Source organism: Zalophus californianus, chromosome 3, assembly GCF_009762305.2.
Source record: "Zalophus californianus isolate mZalCal1 chromosome 3, mZalCal1.pri.v2, whole genome shotgun sequence".
Taxonomy (NCBI): Eukaryota; Metazoa; Chordata; class Mammalia; order Carnivora; family Otariidae; genus Zalophus; species Zalophus californianus.
The window spans coordinates 148,691,564-148,707,080 of record NC_045597.1 but is presented as its reverse complement, the minus strand read 5'-3'; the positions used below and the strand labels follow the sequence as shown (position 1 = coordinate 148,707,080).

Below are 15,517 nucleotides of genomic sequence, written 5' to 3'. Positions count from 1 at the left end.
AGAGAGAGACTGTGGAATCTAATGTATATAAAAGAGCTACATATTTTCTGAAATGGAGTTAGAATATTAATTGTATAACTTAAAATAATGCTTAGAATAGGTGTGTGTGAGATAGAAAATTATCCTGCAATACACAAAATAATGTTTTAAATGTACTGTTACTTATAAAAATAAGTTGACTTTTGCCAGAGATAAGGTTATACTTTGGAACAAAATAATTAATATTTCACTCAGCATAATACTCTCTACCTCCATCCACGTCATCGCAAATGGCAAGGTTTCATTCTTTTTTATGGCTGAGTAATATTCCATTATATTATATATAATGGAATATAATAATATATAATAAATGTACATACATGCCATATCTTCTTTATCCATTTATCAGTCAATGGATATTTGGGCTCTTTCCATAATTTGGCTGTTGTTGGTAATGTTGCTATGATTTCACTCATATGAGGAATTTAAGAAACAAAACAGATAAACATAGGGAAAAAGAGAGAGAGACAAACCATAGAACAAATTCTTGGCTATAGAGAACAAAGTGAGGGTTGCTGGAGGGGAGGTGGACAAGGGGATGGGTTAAATGGGTGATAGGTATTAAGGAGAACACTTGTTGTTATGAGTACTGGGTGTTGTATTTAAGTGATGAATCACTAAATTCTACCTCTGAAACTAATATTACACTGTAATAATTCCAGTTAGAATTAAATAAAAACTTTGGGAAAAAAAGAAAGAAAATATTATCTATTCCAACATTAGAAGAAAACATCACCAAATTGATATATTTTGAGTACTTTGAAAAACCATAGGCAGACTTTTGGTTTCTGGTCCAACATATAAGAAGCTTGGAAGTCAATACTCAATCCTAACAAGTAAAAAGCTGAAATAAATTGAAAGATCAACAACTCTTCTTAGATCTGTAAAAGAAGTAAGGCCAGAGAGCAAAATGCAGCCCCCAAAATTGGAAAGACCAACAGGCAAATGTAGATAATACTTAACAGAGCAGAAATGCACAAGCAGAAACTGCCATAGAGTGACAGAACCAGTGTCAGGGTAGGAAAACCTAAACAGTAATGGATAAATTTCTTGAGGCTGAATGCAGACAACTCAGAGTAAAAAGCTCCAGGAGAACACAGTCAAGGAGGGGCACATTTTTGTGAGTTTTACCTCTAGAAGCTTGACCAGGTTCTCACAGTAAATATCAAAGAAATTCCAGTCAGGGAATGGGAAAAGGAACCATTTTGAAACACAAGAGGGCATTCTGTTCTTAACAAGTCTTGTCCTGAGGAGAAGTTAACCAGACTCTAACCTGCTGGGATTTTATCAGAGCCTCAATGACCTGGAGGACGAGAATACCCAATTCCTGTCCAAGCTTGCCACCCTATCTGGTGCAAGGAGGGAGAGGGATTACTGAGAAGCATTGAGGAAGTTGACAATCCAGCGACACAAGCTCACTAAAAGACTGGGACCTAATCATAAGACTATAGAATTCTTGGGCTCCTGGGTGGTTCAGATGGTTAAGCGTCTGCCTTCGGCTCAGGTCATGATCCCAGAGTCCTGGGATCGAGTCCCGCATCAGGCTCCCTGCTCCTTGGGAGCCTGCTTCTCCCTCTGCCTCTCTCTCTCTCTCTCTTTCTCTCTCTCTCTCTCTCTGTCTCTCATGAATAAATAAATAAAATCTTAAAAAAAGAGAGACTATAGAATTTTCCCTCTCCCTCCCACACCTTACTACTACATTACAAATAGCCTAAATGCAAGGTCCTTTTACCTAGTACATCATGTCCAACTATCAGGGAAAAAATTACAAGGCATACTAAAAGGCAAAAGGCCATTTGAAGAGAGAGAATAAGCATCAAAACCAGACGCGGCAGGAATGTTGGAATTATGAGACTGGGAATTTAAAACAACTATGATTAATATCCATTTATTCAATGGATAAAGTAAACAGCATGTAAGAACAAATTGACAATGTAAGCAGAGGGATGGAAATTCTAAGAAAGAACCAAAAAGAAATTTTAGAGATCAAAAACACTAACAGAAATGAAGAATGTCTTTGACGTGCCTATTTAGTCAACTGGACATGACTGAGGAAAGAATCTCTCAGCTTGAGGATATCTCAGCAGCAACCTCCAAAACTGAAAAGCAAAGGAAAAAAAAAAAGACTTATAAAATAGAATATTCCAAGAACTGTGGATAACTACTAAGAGGTATAACATACATAATGGTAATGCCAGAAGAAGAAAAAGGAATAGAGAAACTATTTGATGAAATAATGACTAAAAATTTCTCCAAATTAGTGTCAGACACCAAACCATAGACTCGGGAGACTCAAAGAACAGCAAGTAGAATAAATGTCCAATATATACCTAGGCATATCTCATTCAAAGTACAGAAAATCAAAGATAAAGAAAATGTCCTGAAAGAAGCCAGAAGAAAAAAAAATCATACCCATAGGGAAGCAAAGATAAGAATTATATTTGACTTCTCCTCAGAAATCATGCACATACAAGGAGAGTGTAGTGAGATATTTAAAGTTTTGAAAAAATAAAATCCCACCAACCTAGAATTCAGTACCCTGTGAAATTATCCTTCAAAGGTGATAGAAAAATAAAAGACTTTCTCAGACAAACAAAACTTGAGAGTATTTGTTGCCAACAGGCTAGCTGACTAGCCTTGCAAGACATGTTAAAAGAAATTTTTTATAAAGAAAAAAAATGATATAAGTCAGAAACTTGGATCTACATAAAGGGCAAACACTGGAAAAAAATAAATGACAGTAAAATAAAAACTCTTTTCTTATTCTTAATTGATTAAACAGATAAGTTCAAAATAATAGCAACAGTGTACTTGAAAATGTATATATATAATGATTAAAATGAATGACAACAATGATACAAGGGATAGGAGGAAAGAATGACGATTATTTTGTTATTATAAAGGTACTCACATTACCCATGAAGTGGTATAGTGTTATTTGAAAGTGAATTAGATTAGCTGTAAACATGTTTTGCAAATCCTGGAGCAACCACTAAAAATAGTGGTTTTTTTTTAAAGTATAACAGATATGCTAAGAAAGAAAAAAATGGAACTATACAAAATGCATAATTGAAACCACAAATGAAAGAAAAGGTTGAAAGAAAAAAATGAAAACACAGAACAAGGGCAAAACAGTAACAAATGTGGTGAAAATTAATTCGACTATATCAATAATCACTTTGAATGTCAATGGTCTAAATATACCAATTAATAGACAGAAATTGTCAGAGTAAGTCAAAAAACAGAACCCACTTATATGTTGTCTACAAGAAATTCACTTTAAATACAAAGACACATATAGATTAAAATAAATGGAGAAAGATATACCATGCTAACACTAATTTAAAAAAAAACAGAAGTAGCTATATTAATTTCAGAAAGACAGACTTCAAAGCATGGAAAGTTGCCAGGAATAAAGAAAGACACTACATAATAAAGGGATCAGTTCTCCAAGAAGACGTAACAATCCTTAACATATATGCACCTAACAGAACAAAAACTGATAGAACAGCAAGGAGAAATAGATGAAACCACTATGATAGTTGGATACCTCATCACTACTCTATCAGAAATGGACATACCCAACATGCAAAATATTAGTAAAGACATAGTTGAACTCAACAGCACCGTCAATCAACTGGATATAATTGATAAAGACGACTTTATCCAAAAACTGCAGAAAACACATTCTTCTCAAGCTCACATGGGACATTTACCAAGATAGACCACATTGTTGGCCATAAAACACACCTTAACAAATTTAAAAGAATATATATCATATCAAGTCTGCACCCAGACCATAATAAAATTAAACTAGAAATCAATGACAGAAATAGCTAGACAATACTTGGAGATTAAACAACACACTTCTAATTAACACATAAATCAAAGAAGAAATCTCGAGAAAAATTTTAAAATATTTTTAACTAAATGAAGATGAAAATATAACTTATCAAAATTGGTGGGATGAGCAAAAGCAGTGCTTAGAGGGGAATTTATAGCATTAAATGCATATATTTTAAAAATAAGAAAGCGCTAAAATAAATCATTAAGCTTCTACTTAGGAAACTAGAAAGAGAAGAGCAAATTCAGAGTAAACAACAGGAACAAAAATTAGAGAAGAAACCAATGAGATTGGGGCACCTGGGTAGCTCAGTCAGTTAAGTGTCCATTCTTGATTTCTTCTCAGGTCATGATCTCAGGGTCATGAGACTGAGCCCTGAGTTGGGCCCTGGGCTTAGCAGGGAGTCTGCTTGAGATTCTCTCCCCCTGCCCCTCCCCCAACTCTTGCATGTGCATGCCCACTCTCTCCCTCTAAAAAAATCTTTTTAAAAAAGGAAACCAATGAGATTGAAAAATGGAAGTCAACAGAGAATATCAACAAAATTAAAAGCTGATTCTTTGAAAAAAACAATAAAATTGATAAGCCTCTAGCCAAGCTGATGAAGAAAAAAAAAAAAAGAGGACACAAACTACTAACATTAGAAATGAAAGTAGGGACACAACTACTAATTCCATTGATATTAAAAGGATAATAAAAGAATATTATGAACAACTCTAAGCCCATAAACTTGGTAACCTACATGAAATGGACCAATTCTTAAAAGACAATCTGCCAAAACTCATACAAGGAGAAAAAGACAATCTGAACAGGCTTATTTCTATCAAGTACATTGAATCAATAATTAATGACCTTCCAAAACAGAAAGCACCAGCACCCACCAGATGGGTTCACTGGTGAATTCTACTAAACATTTAAGGAAGAGATTATACCAATTCTCTATAATTTTTTTTTAAAAGATAGAAGAAGGAATACTTCTTAACTCAATCTCGGAGGCCAGCATTACTCTAACACCAAAACCAGACAATGATATTACAAGAAAGCTATAGACCAATATTTATCAAAAACATAGATGCAAAATCCTCAATATTAGCAAATCAAATCTAACAATGTATAAAAAGAATTATTCAAAGCTTTTACAGCAGTCAAAAATCAATTAATGCAATCTATCACATCAATAGGCTAAGAAGAAGAATATCATATTAATAGATGCAGAAAAAGCATAAGATGAAATCCAACAGCCATTCATGATAAAAACTCTTAGCACTAGGAAGACAGGGGAATGTTCCTCAACTTCATAAAGAATATCTTAAAAAAAAAAAAAAAAACCCTAGAGCTAACATCATACTTAATGGTGAAAAACTTCAAGATTTCCCACTAAGGTCAGGAACAAAGTGAAGTCTCTCACCACTCTTTTCAACATCATACTAGAAGTCCTAACTAATGCAATAAGAAAAGGAAATAAAAGGTACACTGTTGGGAAAGGAAGAAACAAACTGTCTTTGCAGGTGACATGATTATAGAAAATTTGAAAGGAGAAAAAAAAAAACCTTCTGAAACTAATAACAAAGCAAGATTGCAAGATACACAAGAGTCAATAGCTTTCCTATATACCAGCAATGAACAAGTGGAATTTGAAATTAAAAACCATATTATTTACATCAGTACTCCCCAAAATGAAACACTTAGGTATAAATCGAACAGAATATGTACAAATCTGTATGAGAAAAAATGCAAAATTCTGATGAAAGAAATCAAAGTTCTAAATAAATGGAAAGACATTTCATGTTCATGGATAGGGGAACTCAAAATTATCAAGATATCAATTCTTCCCATTTTGATCTTAATCAAAATCCCAGCAAGTCATTTTGTGAATATCAACACAATACTGAAGGATTGACACTATGTGTGTTCAAGATTTACTATAAAGCTACAGTAAGGAAGAGAGTGTGTTGTTATTGAAAGACTAGAAAAACAGATCAGTGGAACAGAATAGAAAGCCCAGAAACAGACCTACATAGAGGCAGTCAACGTGACAAAGGAGCAAAGGAAATACAATGAAGAAAAGATAGTCTTTTCAACAAATGGTGCTGGAAAAAACTAGACACAGACTTTACCCCCTTCACAAAAATTAACTCAAAATGGAGCACAGACCTAACTGTAAAATGCAAAACCATAAAATTCTTAGAAGATAACATAGGAGAAATCTAAATGATCTTTGGTTTGGCAGGGACTTTTTAAGTTAATTTTTTAGATACAACACCAATGGCATAATCCATGAACAAATTGCTAAGTGGAGTGGACTTCATTAAAATTAAGTCTCTGCTGTTATAGGCATTGTCAAAAGAAGACAAAACACCAACTGGGAGAAAATATTTGCAAAAGACACATCTCATCAAGGACTGTTATCTAAAATATACGAAGAACACTTAAAATTCAACAATAAGTAGGGGCGCCTGGGTGGCTCAGTTGGTTAAGCGACTGCCTTCGGCTCAGGTCATGATCCTGGAGTCCCGGGATTGAGTCCCACATCGGGCTCCCTGCTCAGCGGGGAGTCTGCTTCTCCCTCTGACCCTCTGACCCTCTTCCCTCTCGTGCTATCTCTCATTCTCTCTCTCTCAAATAAATAAATAAAATCTTTAAAAAAAAATTCAGTAAGTAAATAACCAACCTGATGTAAAAAATAGTCCGAAGACTATAATAGACACCTTATCATAAAAGATATACCGATGGCAAATAGGCATATGAAAAGATGTTCTGCATCATCCGTCATTAGGGAAATGCAGATTAAAACACTAAAATACTGCTACACACTTAATAGAATAGCCAAAATCCAGAACACTGGCAACACCAAATGCTGGAAAGGATATGGAGCAACAGGAACTCCCATTCATTGCTAGTGGAAATGCAAAATGGTAGAGCCATATAAGAAGGCATTTTGGCAGTTTCCTATAAAGTTAAACATACTCCAGCTATGCAATTATTCTCCTTAGTATTTTCCAAAGGAGTTGAGAACTTTTATGCCCAAACAAAAATCTGCACGCATATGTTTATAGCAGCTTTATTCATAATTGCCAAACATGAAAGCAACCAAGATATCCTTCAGTAGGTGAATGGATATGTGATATATGTGATATATCCAGACAATGGAATATTATTCAGAACTAAAAAGAGATGCATATTAAGCCATGAAAAGACATAGAGGAAACTTAAATGTGTATTACTAAGTGAAAGCAGCCATTCTGAAAAGGCTACATCCTGTATGATTCCCACTATATGGTACACTGGAAAAAGCAAAAGTATGGAGACAGTAAAAGTATCAGAGGTTACCAGGGGTTTAGGAAGAGGAAGAATTAAATAGGTAGAGCAAAGAAGATTTTTAGGGCAATGAAACTATTCTGCATGATATGACAATAGTAGATATAGGTCATTATAAATTTGTCCAAAGCCATGGAATGTGCAATACTAAGAGTGAACCCTAATGTAAACTATGGACTCTGCATAGTAAAGATGTGTAGGTTCATCAATCATAAAAAATGTATCACTCTGGTGGGGGATGTTGATAATAGAGGGGAGCAGGAAGTATAAGGGAAATATTGTACCTTCCACTCAATTTAGCTATGAACCTAAAACTACTCTAAAAAATAGTCTATTTTTTAAAAAGAAAACCACAGGCATCTTGCATCTTGAGCTTCCCACACTTGCAAATATGGAATGAACAAAAGCTAGCATATTCCAAGTCAGATGACTTGGAAACATCCAAATGTTGTCTTGGAGAATATATTACAGAAACATTTGTTAATATAGTGTTTATATGTCCAGGAATGTGTGGTCTCAGTAGTGTTATAAAAGATTTTCTGAAGGTAAACAGAAGGATGAGGGCAAGACACCGAGAATAAGGCACAGGAGAGGAGTAGTGTTGGAGAACCCTGCCTCACTCCACACTACGCCACTCCCTTCTTCACGTCCCTTTTTGTCTTACCAACAATTATTCTCGTATTGGAAAAACCAAAGTAGCAAATATTTATCGAGTGCTTGTGTTTAGTGAATAATTAAGGATTGTTAAAGCCAGAAAGGAGAGCATGAAGTATAAATTGGTCCCAGGTAAGAAGCAAGATTGATCACTATTGTTGTTCCATGTGGTATCAGATTAGGTCCTGACATCATTAATCAAAGGTGGAACCAGATCAGAAACTAGAAATGGAGTTGAAAGTTAAAATTCTCATCAGAATTAAGGACATTTTTTACCTAGAAATATGAATTATATTGAGGCTTAGCAAGGAAACAACTTAGAATTCTATGGTCTGGAACCGGTGATTTTGATGTTATGATCCTTTTGAATAAGGCTGTGAATTTCTAAGATACTCAGTCCATCAAAAGTCTAAATTAAGCTTTCAAATCTACAAACGCAGGGTAAAACCTTTCACATTAAAAGGAAAATTTTACCTCGTAAAAGTGATGTTTAAGGTAGAGACACCAATGTAAGGCTCTTTAATGTGGATAAGAATTTATGGAACTCTAGATAGGTAAATATGGAAAGAAACTAAGAAGTGGAGTATATCCAACATTACTCCCAATGCAGAAATTCTTTCTACAGCATTTCAACCAAAGTTTACACAGCCTCTGCCTAATACATGCAGTGACAATGAGCTCACTCCTTTTTTTTTATTTATTTTTTTTTAATTTTTTTATTGTTATGTTAATCACCATATATTACATCATTAGTTTTTGGTGTGAGCTCACTCCTTTTATAGAAAGTTTAATATATTCATCTTTGGTCATCTCTGACAACAAGCATTTCCTGTGAACTCAACATCTGCCAGATACAACCCTAGGCACCAAGGATACAGGCATGTGTAATGTATTCCTCCGGGTAAATTTAATTCCATCTCCTTTTAACTTCCATCTACTGGTCTTTATTCCTACAGTACTGCACAGAAGTTCTAAGTGTTCCCTTTATCCACTTAACCAACCATTCCCAGAGACTTCAGCTATTGTCCATATGACTGCTTTGCACAATGCACTTAATCTGGATGGCTTCTAAATGCTGCTCTTACAGAGTGAAATCCTGAACTAACAACAATATTTCAGATATGGCACAAGCACTTTGTCACAAGGTAGAATCAATACTTTTTTCACGTGGAATATGGTCAAATTGACATAGTTTTGTTTTTTTAAAAAAAATAGTCAAAGAATTTGGTTAGAGATCTATTTAATGCATTCTAGTGATAGCAAATTAACATGATTTAAATATCATAAGGCATTATCCTAATATTAAAGCAAATTGAAGGTTAAAAAGGTTTTAAAAAGTATCTTAAAGGTCAAAAGCACTGTATAAATATAAGGAACTGGTTATTAATAGATTCAATTGTATGACTTTATAATATAAGGACTGGACTAGAACATGCCAACATATAAGTACTACAGATGTACATGTAGGAATATTTTCCACATAGGTGACATCTGGGCCCATTTGAGTATTAACAGGTTCACAGGAGTGAATGTTCAGAGAGAAGAATGAAGGCAAATTACATTTGTAAGATTAGTTTGCCTAGTTTGCTAAGATAAATAAATCACTGCATTTTAAAAGCTGAATAGGTACATAAACAAAGCTTTGACTACAATTTCTTTCAGTTTTTGTGGATTTTGTTGTTCTGAATAACAAAAATATGTACTTTGGCATGTTATTCTTTACCCAAACACTCTGCAAGGTCCTGGACTTCAGGAAGATGCTGTAAAGAGTTCTCAGTTTTAATTGAACAGGAATTCTCCTGAGGCCCTTGAAAAATTATTGGATGGGGAACATTTTCATAAGTGAGAATTCTACTCCACAAGAGACAAGAAACATAATATTCTAATCAGAGAGTAGAGAATCTCAACAAATGCTCATATTTCTCCCACTTGCAATTTTCCCCCAAAGTATCTTGGAACTTGTTAAAAGTCCGAGTTCAGAGGCAGCAATAGAGCCAGTTGGCTGATCACGTTAAGAGCAGACTTTGTTAACTGCTGAGAAAGAGGGTGGTTCACCCATGAGAGTCCAAAATGATATATGTTGAGAATTTGTCAATATTTTCAAAAGCCAAAGACAAAACATGTGTCAAACAGAATTTCAAATATAAACAATTAGGAATTTATATTCAAACCAATGAGAAATAGTTTTTAAACATAAGAAATGCTATGTTAGAACAAATATTTATCCTAAGTATTGATCTTCAGAGATCACATTTATCAAGACGCTTTATTTTTTCTTTGGATATATATCATAAAATAAACAAAACAATAAGAGGACATTTTGGTTAGTAAGCAGATAGTTTGTGATGATCTAGAGGGGAGTAGTGGTAAATAATACCAAAAAATTAACCAATTAACCAATTAATTATGCTTGACTTTTGGGGGGCTTTTGCTTTAGAAAATAAATAATGGCATGTCCAGAGTTCTAGATAGCCTCAGTACTTCAAGTTATATAATGCAGACACACTATGAAGATCTTTGCACAACCAGACAACATCCTCTGCTCATCCTCTGCCTGACATTGCTGATCTTCCTTACCTCCCATATACTTTCCAGGGTTAGCTTTCACAAAGCATGAACTTTCTGGCATTCTTTAATATTATTCTAATATTATTCTATTCTGGCAAGAATTTATGGCATTTTAACTTTATAAAGATAAAAAGAAATTAAGAGAGGCTTCTTTTGCTGACTTTTCACCCCACTTATGAAATTCTTGCTCTACCAGGGATGGTTCCCTACTCAGAGGATGCTGTAGTCACTTCCAAGCAACAGCAAAGTCCTGCCCCCATCTACACTGGGCTGATCTCCTATAATTTGCCACTACAATTTTATCTTGGGACCAGTGCAAAGAATAGTAAACAATTATATCCAGAATTGTCTGAAATGGGTCTGAGTTTGTTAAACAATTTTTTTAATTTGTTAAATAATTTTGTTAAACAATTAGCATGTATCTATTGATAGGTATTTTTGTTTGCCTTTCTGCTCTCATATTCTCTGGACTAATTCTCCCTTCTGCATGCAAATCTAAAAACAATATTTAGATTCCACTCTCTCAAATGCTCATAATGTCTTACTAATTCTAACCGAACTCTCTAAAGGGACTTATCAAGTGACAACACATATCTTTTCATCGGATATCCTGTTAAAATTCTAGTGCATGCTCTGCCCCAGTAAACCAGATTTGGATACTTTAAGATCCATAATTGGGTCCGGCCATGGAAAAGAAAAAAAGCTTAAACCATCCAAAAGAGACAAATCTTATGGTTTAATTCATTCAGTCTACAGATGTGCATCAATAGCCTGCTCTGTGCCAGGTATTGGTCTAGATGCTGCAAATACACAAAGAACAAGAGGCACTCTATATTTGAAAAGAGGTTTTGTCACTTTATAATTATGTTTACACATTCCTGTTGAAGCCAGAGCTTCTGAAGTAGCTCACAAAAGAAAAGCGAGCCTCAAAGAAGATACTGACTGCCATTTGAGGTATGCACACAATTCTACAAGTTGCCAGCTTGAAGGTTTTAACCTAGAGTTTAATCTTCATTTGATAATGTGCTTAAATAAATAAGAATTATACAAATATTTCCCTCAATTTTCAATGTCAATTTGTTTTAATGTAGTTGCTTCACAAATAAAAATTATATATCCAAAATATCTCCCTCAATTTTTCGTGTCCCTCTCTTTTTAATATATTTGCTTCACAAGTGGAATTCATATATATATTTAAAACTACATGAAAAATACATAATTTCACATGTACAATCTAAAAAACCTGAACTTCTAGAATCAGAGAAAATGATGGTTGCCAGGGAAGTGGGTGGAAGGGAGAAAATGGAGAGATGTTAGTCAAAGCGTAAAAACCTTTCAGTTATAAGGTGAACAGGTTCTGAGGATCTAATGTACAACATGGTGAATGCAATGAATACTGCATTATATACTTGAAATTTGCTAACAGATTGTTAACATGCTACTACACACATGCTAACCAGGTGAGGTGATGGATGTGTTTGACTGTAGTAATCATTTTACAATGTATATCAAATCATCACATTGCACACTTAAAATAATACACAGTTTTGTCATCAGTTATTCCTCAATAAAGCTGAGTGGAGAGGAATCTATATGCATCCTAAGCAAATGAAAGAATCAGTAAGACAGAACATACTCTTTTTTTTTTTAATGCCCACTTTTATTTTGTATCTTATATATATTTCAGACTTTTTTGATATTTAATTTTGGTCCATTGATCTGTCATTTTGGTGACACATTATTTTAAGAATGACGGCTTTGTAAAGCATTTTAATATATGGTTGCATTAGTTATCTATTGTTACAATTATGCTATCCAACAATCATCCACAATGCAATGGCTTGAAACATCCCTTCTTAGTAGGCTTCCAGAAGATAGTTAAGCCTTAATGTCCTAAGACATTTATTAATGAATTAACTATGTACCATTTGGGAGAATTGAGAAAATAGTCACTCAAATATTTTTTCTATAAGGCTTAATTTTCCTGTGGAAACCCACCGAGAAAATACAGCTTAAAAACAATAAAGTTTATTTAGCTCATGCATCTGCAGCTTGTAATTTAGACTGGGCTAAGCTGGGCAGTTTTTCTGGCCTTATTCTCATTACATCTTGTTTTCTCGACAGTGAACTAGCAATGGCACAATTCCCTTTGATAGAGATTGTTCCAAAGTTTTTTGAAAAATTAGCTTTCAATATCACATATCAGTAATGTCTGTTCAACAGTGAAAAAATCACCCAAATTATATCAGCCATCTGGATTTTTTCCACTTTAATCCCCAAATAATGCACTATGAAACACAATAAAGGCCTGACTGCTGTCTGCTTCAGCATTACACAATAGGTATTGCTTGATTCACAGGTTATGGAAGTATACCTCTTGAGAAATATTAATAATACAGTAAGAAAAGCATATGCAATAAAACAAAAGATGGAGCACAGCGTCTTTGGGAGTACTATTTTCCTCTTTGAGTAAAATCTTTATAACCTGGAAAATGGGCAAAGATGGGCAATACTTGGGCATAATTATTGCTTCCTAACTGGATAAATTTCCAATTTTCTGTGTTCGCAGGTGAGCAATTCTACTAGTTTTCAATTCATCCAAATAAACAAGACAAAATACATTTTTCTTCTTGTTATGTGACTTTTGGTTAGTAAAAGTGCGAGTGTGCCATGTACTGTTTAAACACAAGGACATAGCAAACAAATACTGGTTGCCTTTGTGTGCCAGGCTCCAGGCTAAGGGCTTTGAATCATTTCAAATACATTGATGGATGTTGCCATTTGCCATAAGTTAAATAAATAACCATAGTGTAATGGTTAATACAAAAATCTCTGAAAACACAAGGCACAAATCATAGTTCTTCCAATTATTAACTAAATAATCAAAGACAAATTATTTTCTTGTTCTTCGGGTTATTTCTCTAACATTAAGGTAATATTAGCACCTACATCACAGTGTTGTGATAAGCATAAACTGAGTTTTATGTGTAGAACATCAGAACAGTATCTAACAAGTAAGTTCTCAGTAAAAGTTAGAAGGAAAAAATAAAAAGCTTAACTGGGTACAAGACTCTAGCTGCTTCAAGAATTGTTAGAATACAAAGTCATTTCCTTCCCAGAATAATATTTTCCTATGAGGACAAAGTTTAAGAAAATTGATTCTGAGATCAAATAGCCATATCTGGTTTTCAAGATACTGTATCAATTTTTAGAGAAATTGTCTTTCACCTTTGAGGACTACACTTTTGATTTTTCTTATTCTTTTTGTTATTATTGAATAAACTACAAAGATTACATTTTACTTTTATGTAAGGGAAAAGCACATAAAATTATTTATAGTCACCTGTTTATTATTTCATCAGGCAAAAAGGTCTGAATGGATGTGGCAACGCACTGAATGTTTGTGTCCCCAGCCTCCCCCCACCCTCTACAAATTCATACATTGGAACCCTAATCCCAATGTGGTAGTTTTGGGAATTGGGGCCTTTGGAAGGTAATTAGGTCATAAGGGTAGAACTTCCATAAATGGGATTAGCGCCTTTATAAAAAACTAGCTCACTCCCTCGCCATGTGAGGATACAAGAAGTAAGCAGTCTGCAACCCAGAAGAGGGTCCTCACCATAATTCAATCATGCTGGTTCCCTGATGTTGAATTTTCAGCCTCCAGAATCATAAGAAATAAATTTCTGTTATTTATAAGCCACTCAGTCTCTAGTATTTTGTTATAGCAGCCAGAATGAAGATGGATCATAACTAATTTTGAAGATGTTTGGAACTGACAGACAGCATAAAGACTGTGTAGCACTTACCATATTTACTAGGGAGATGGAAACTTGGGGTCACCTCAACAAGATTGCCATTCTTCATCCAGAGCAGCCACAAGAGAGTTTTATAAAGGGACTCTGTGCCCGTATAGCATTTCTCCTATGGCAAAGTAAAACACCTCAGACATAGAAATCAGTGGTTTCAAGTATAAACTATAAAGCAAAAGTCAAAAGAATATTCAAAACTGTAAGTGCTGATTTTTCTAGAGCTGCCTCTCAGTTTCCTCCAAAGTGAACACTAATGAAGATTTATTTACCCTTTTGAGCAACTTCACAAAGGCTAGTGTGTTATAAAAATAAATGAAATAGACGTTATTACCCTTATTTTTAACCTCTTTAGTTGTAATATTTTTTTTGTTACAGGTCACATCTAACATTATTAAGAGGGTATATAAATACAGTCTTCTTCAGTTCCAGAGGTGCAGTAAATATTGATGAATAGTAATAACTGCCACAACCAGTCCTCTCAAGATAAACGCCACCAAGCCTTTCTGTATTATGCAGAGAGGCGTCCATACAGGTGTTGTGCTGGGTTCCCATAAAACCAGGAAACTTCCACAGTGTCAGAGCCCTTGATGTCCTGCAGATAAAGGAGCAGGATGCCCTCACATTCCTTGCAGCGGGAACCTACTTGGCACCAACCTGGCCCCAACGCCGACTTCCAAACAAAACCGTCACCTACAAAAGGGAGAGTGATGCCATTACCTCATAAATCTGAAGAGGACCTGGGAGAAGCTTCCGCAGGCAGCTCGTGCCATTGTTGCCGTTGAAAAGCCGGCTGCCGTGGGTACAATGCCCTCCGGGAGCAGTGGCCAGTGCGCTGTGCTCAAGTTTGCTGCTCCCAGTGGAGCCACTCCTAATGCTAGCCGCGCAGCCCTGGAACCTTATCTAAGCAGATGGAGGCAGCCTTCTGGGAGCCGCAGCTTCCCGCGGTTACTGATCCTGGGGCTGACCCCCCGCCTCTCCAGAGGTGTCTTAGTTAACCCGCCCACCCCGGGTCCGCTCCATGTGGTCACTGCCACCCCCGAGCAACAACAAGGGAGCTCGTTCAGTGGCTCTGACGTGGGGGAGGGGCGCCGGCCGGTGGCACCATCCCCCTGAGCAGCCACAGAATGTCAGGCCTGGTCTCTACTTGCACAGAGATCTAAAGAGATTGAAAAGGAAGCGCAGGCCGCTGCTGAAGATGCTGGGCGCAAGGAGGAACTTTGGCAGAACGGACTGCTCCAGCTCCAACTTGGGGCTACTCAGCGGAGCTGGCGGCCAGGCGGAAGGT

General features: G+C 35.5%; 1 protein-coding gene across 1 annotated transcript in view; it reads right to left on the bottom strand.

Annotated features, from left to right (window-relative positions):
- Positions 1-15,002, bottom strand: part of LOC113920334 (histidine triad nucleotide-binding protein 1-like) — a 135,265-nt gene extending 120,263 nt beyond the window's left edge. The window contains exons 1-2 of the mRNA XM_035726851.1: positions 14,950-15,002; positions 14,644-14,824 (exon numbers count right to left, since the gene is read on the bottom strand). Of these exons, the coding sequence (XP_035582744.1) occupies positions 14,644-14,824; positions 14,950-15,002 (234 nt within the window). The remainder of the gene's footprint in view (positions 1-14,643; positions 14,825-14,949) is intronic.
- Between the last annotated feature and the right edge of the window lie 515 nt (positions 15,003-15,517).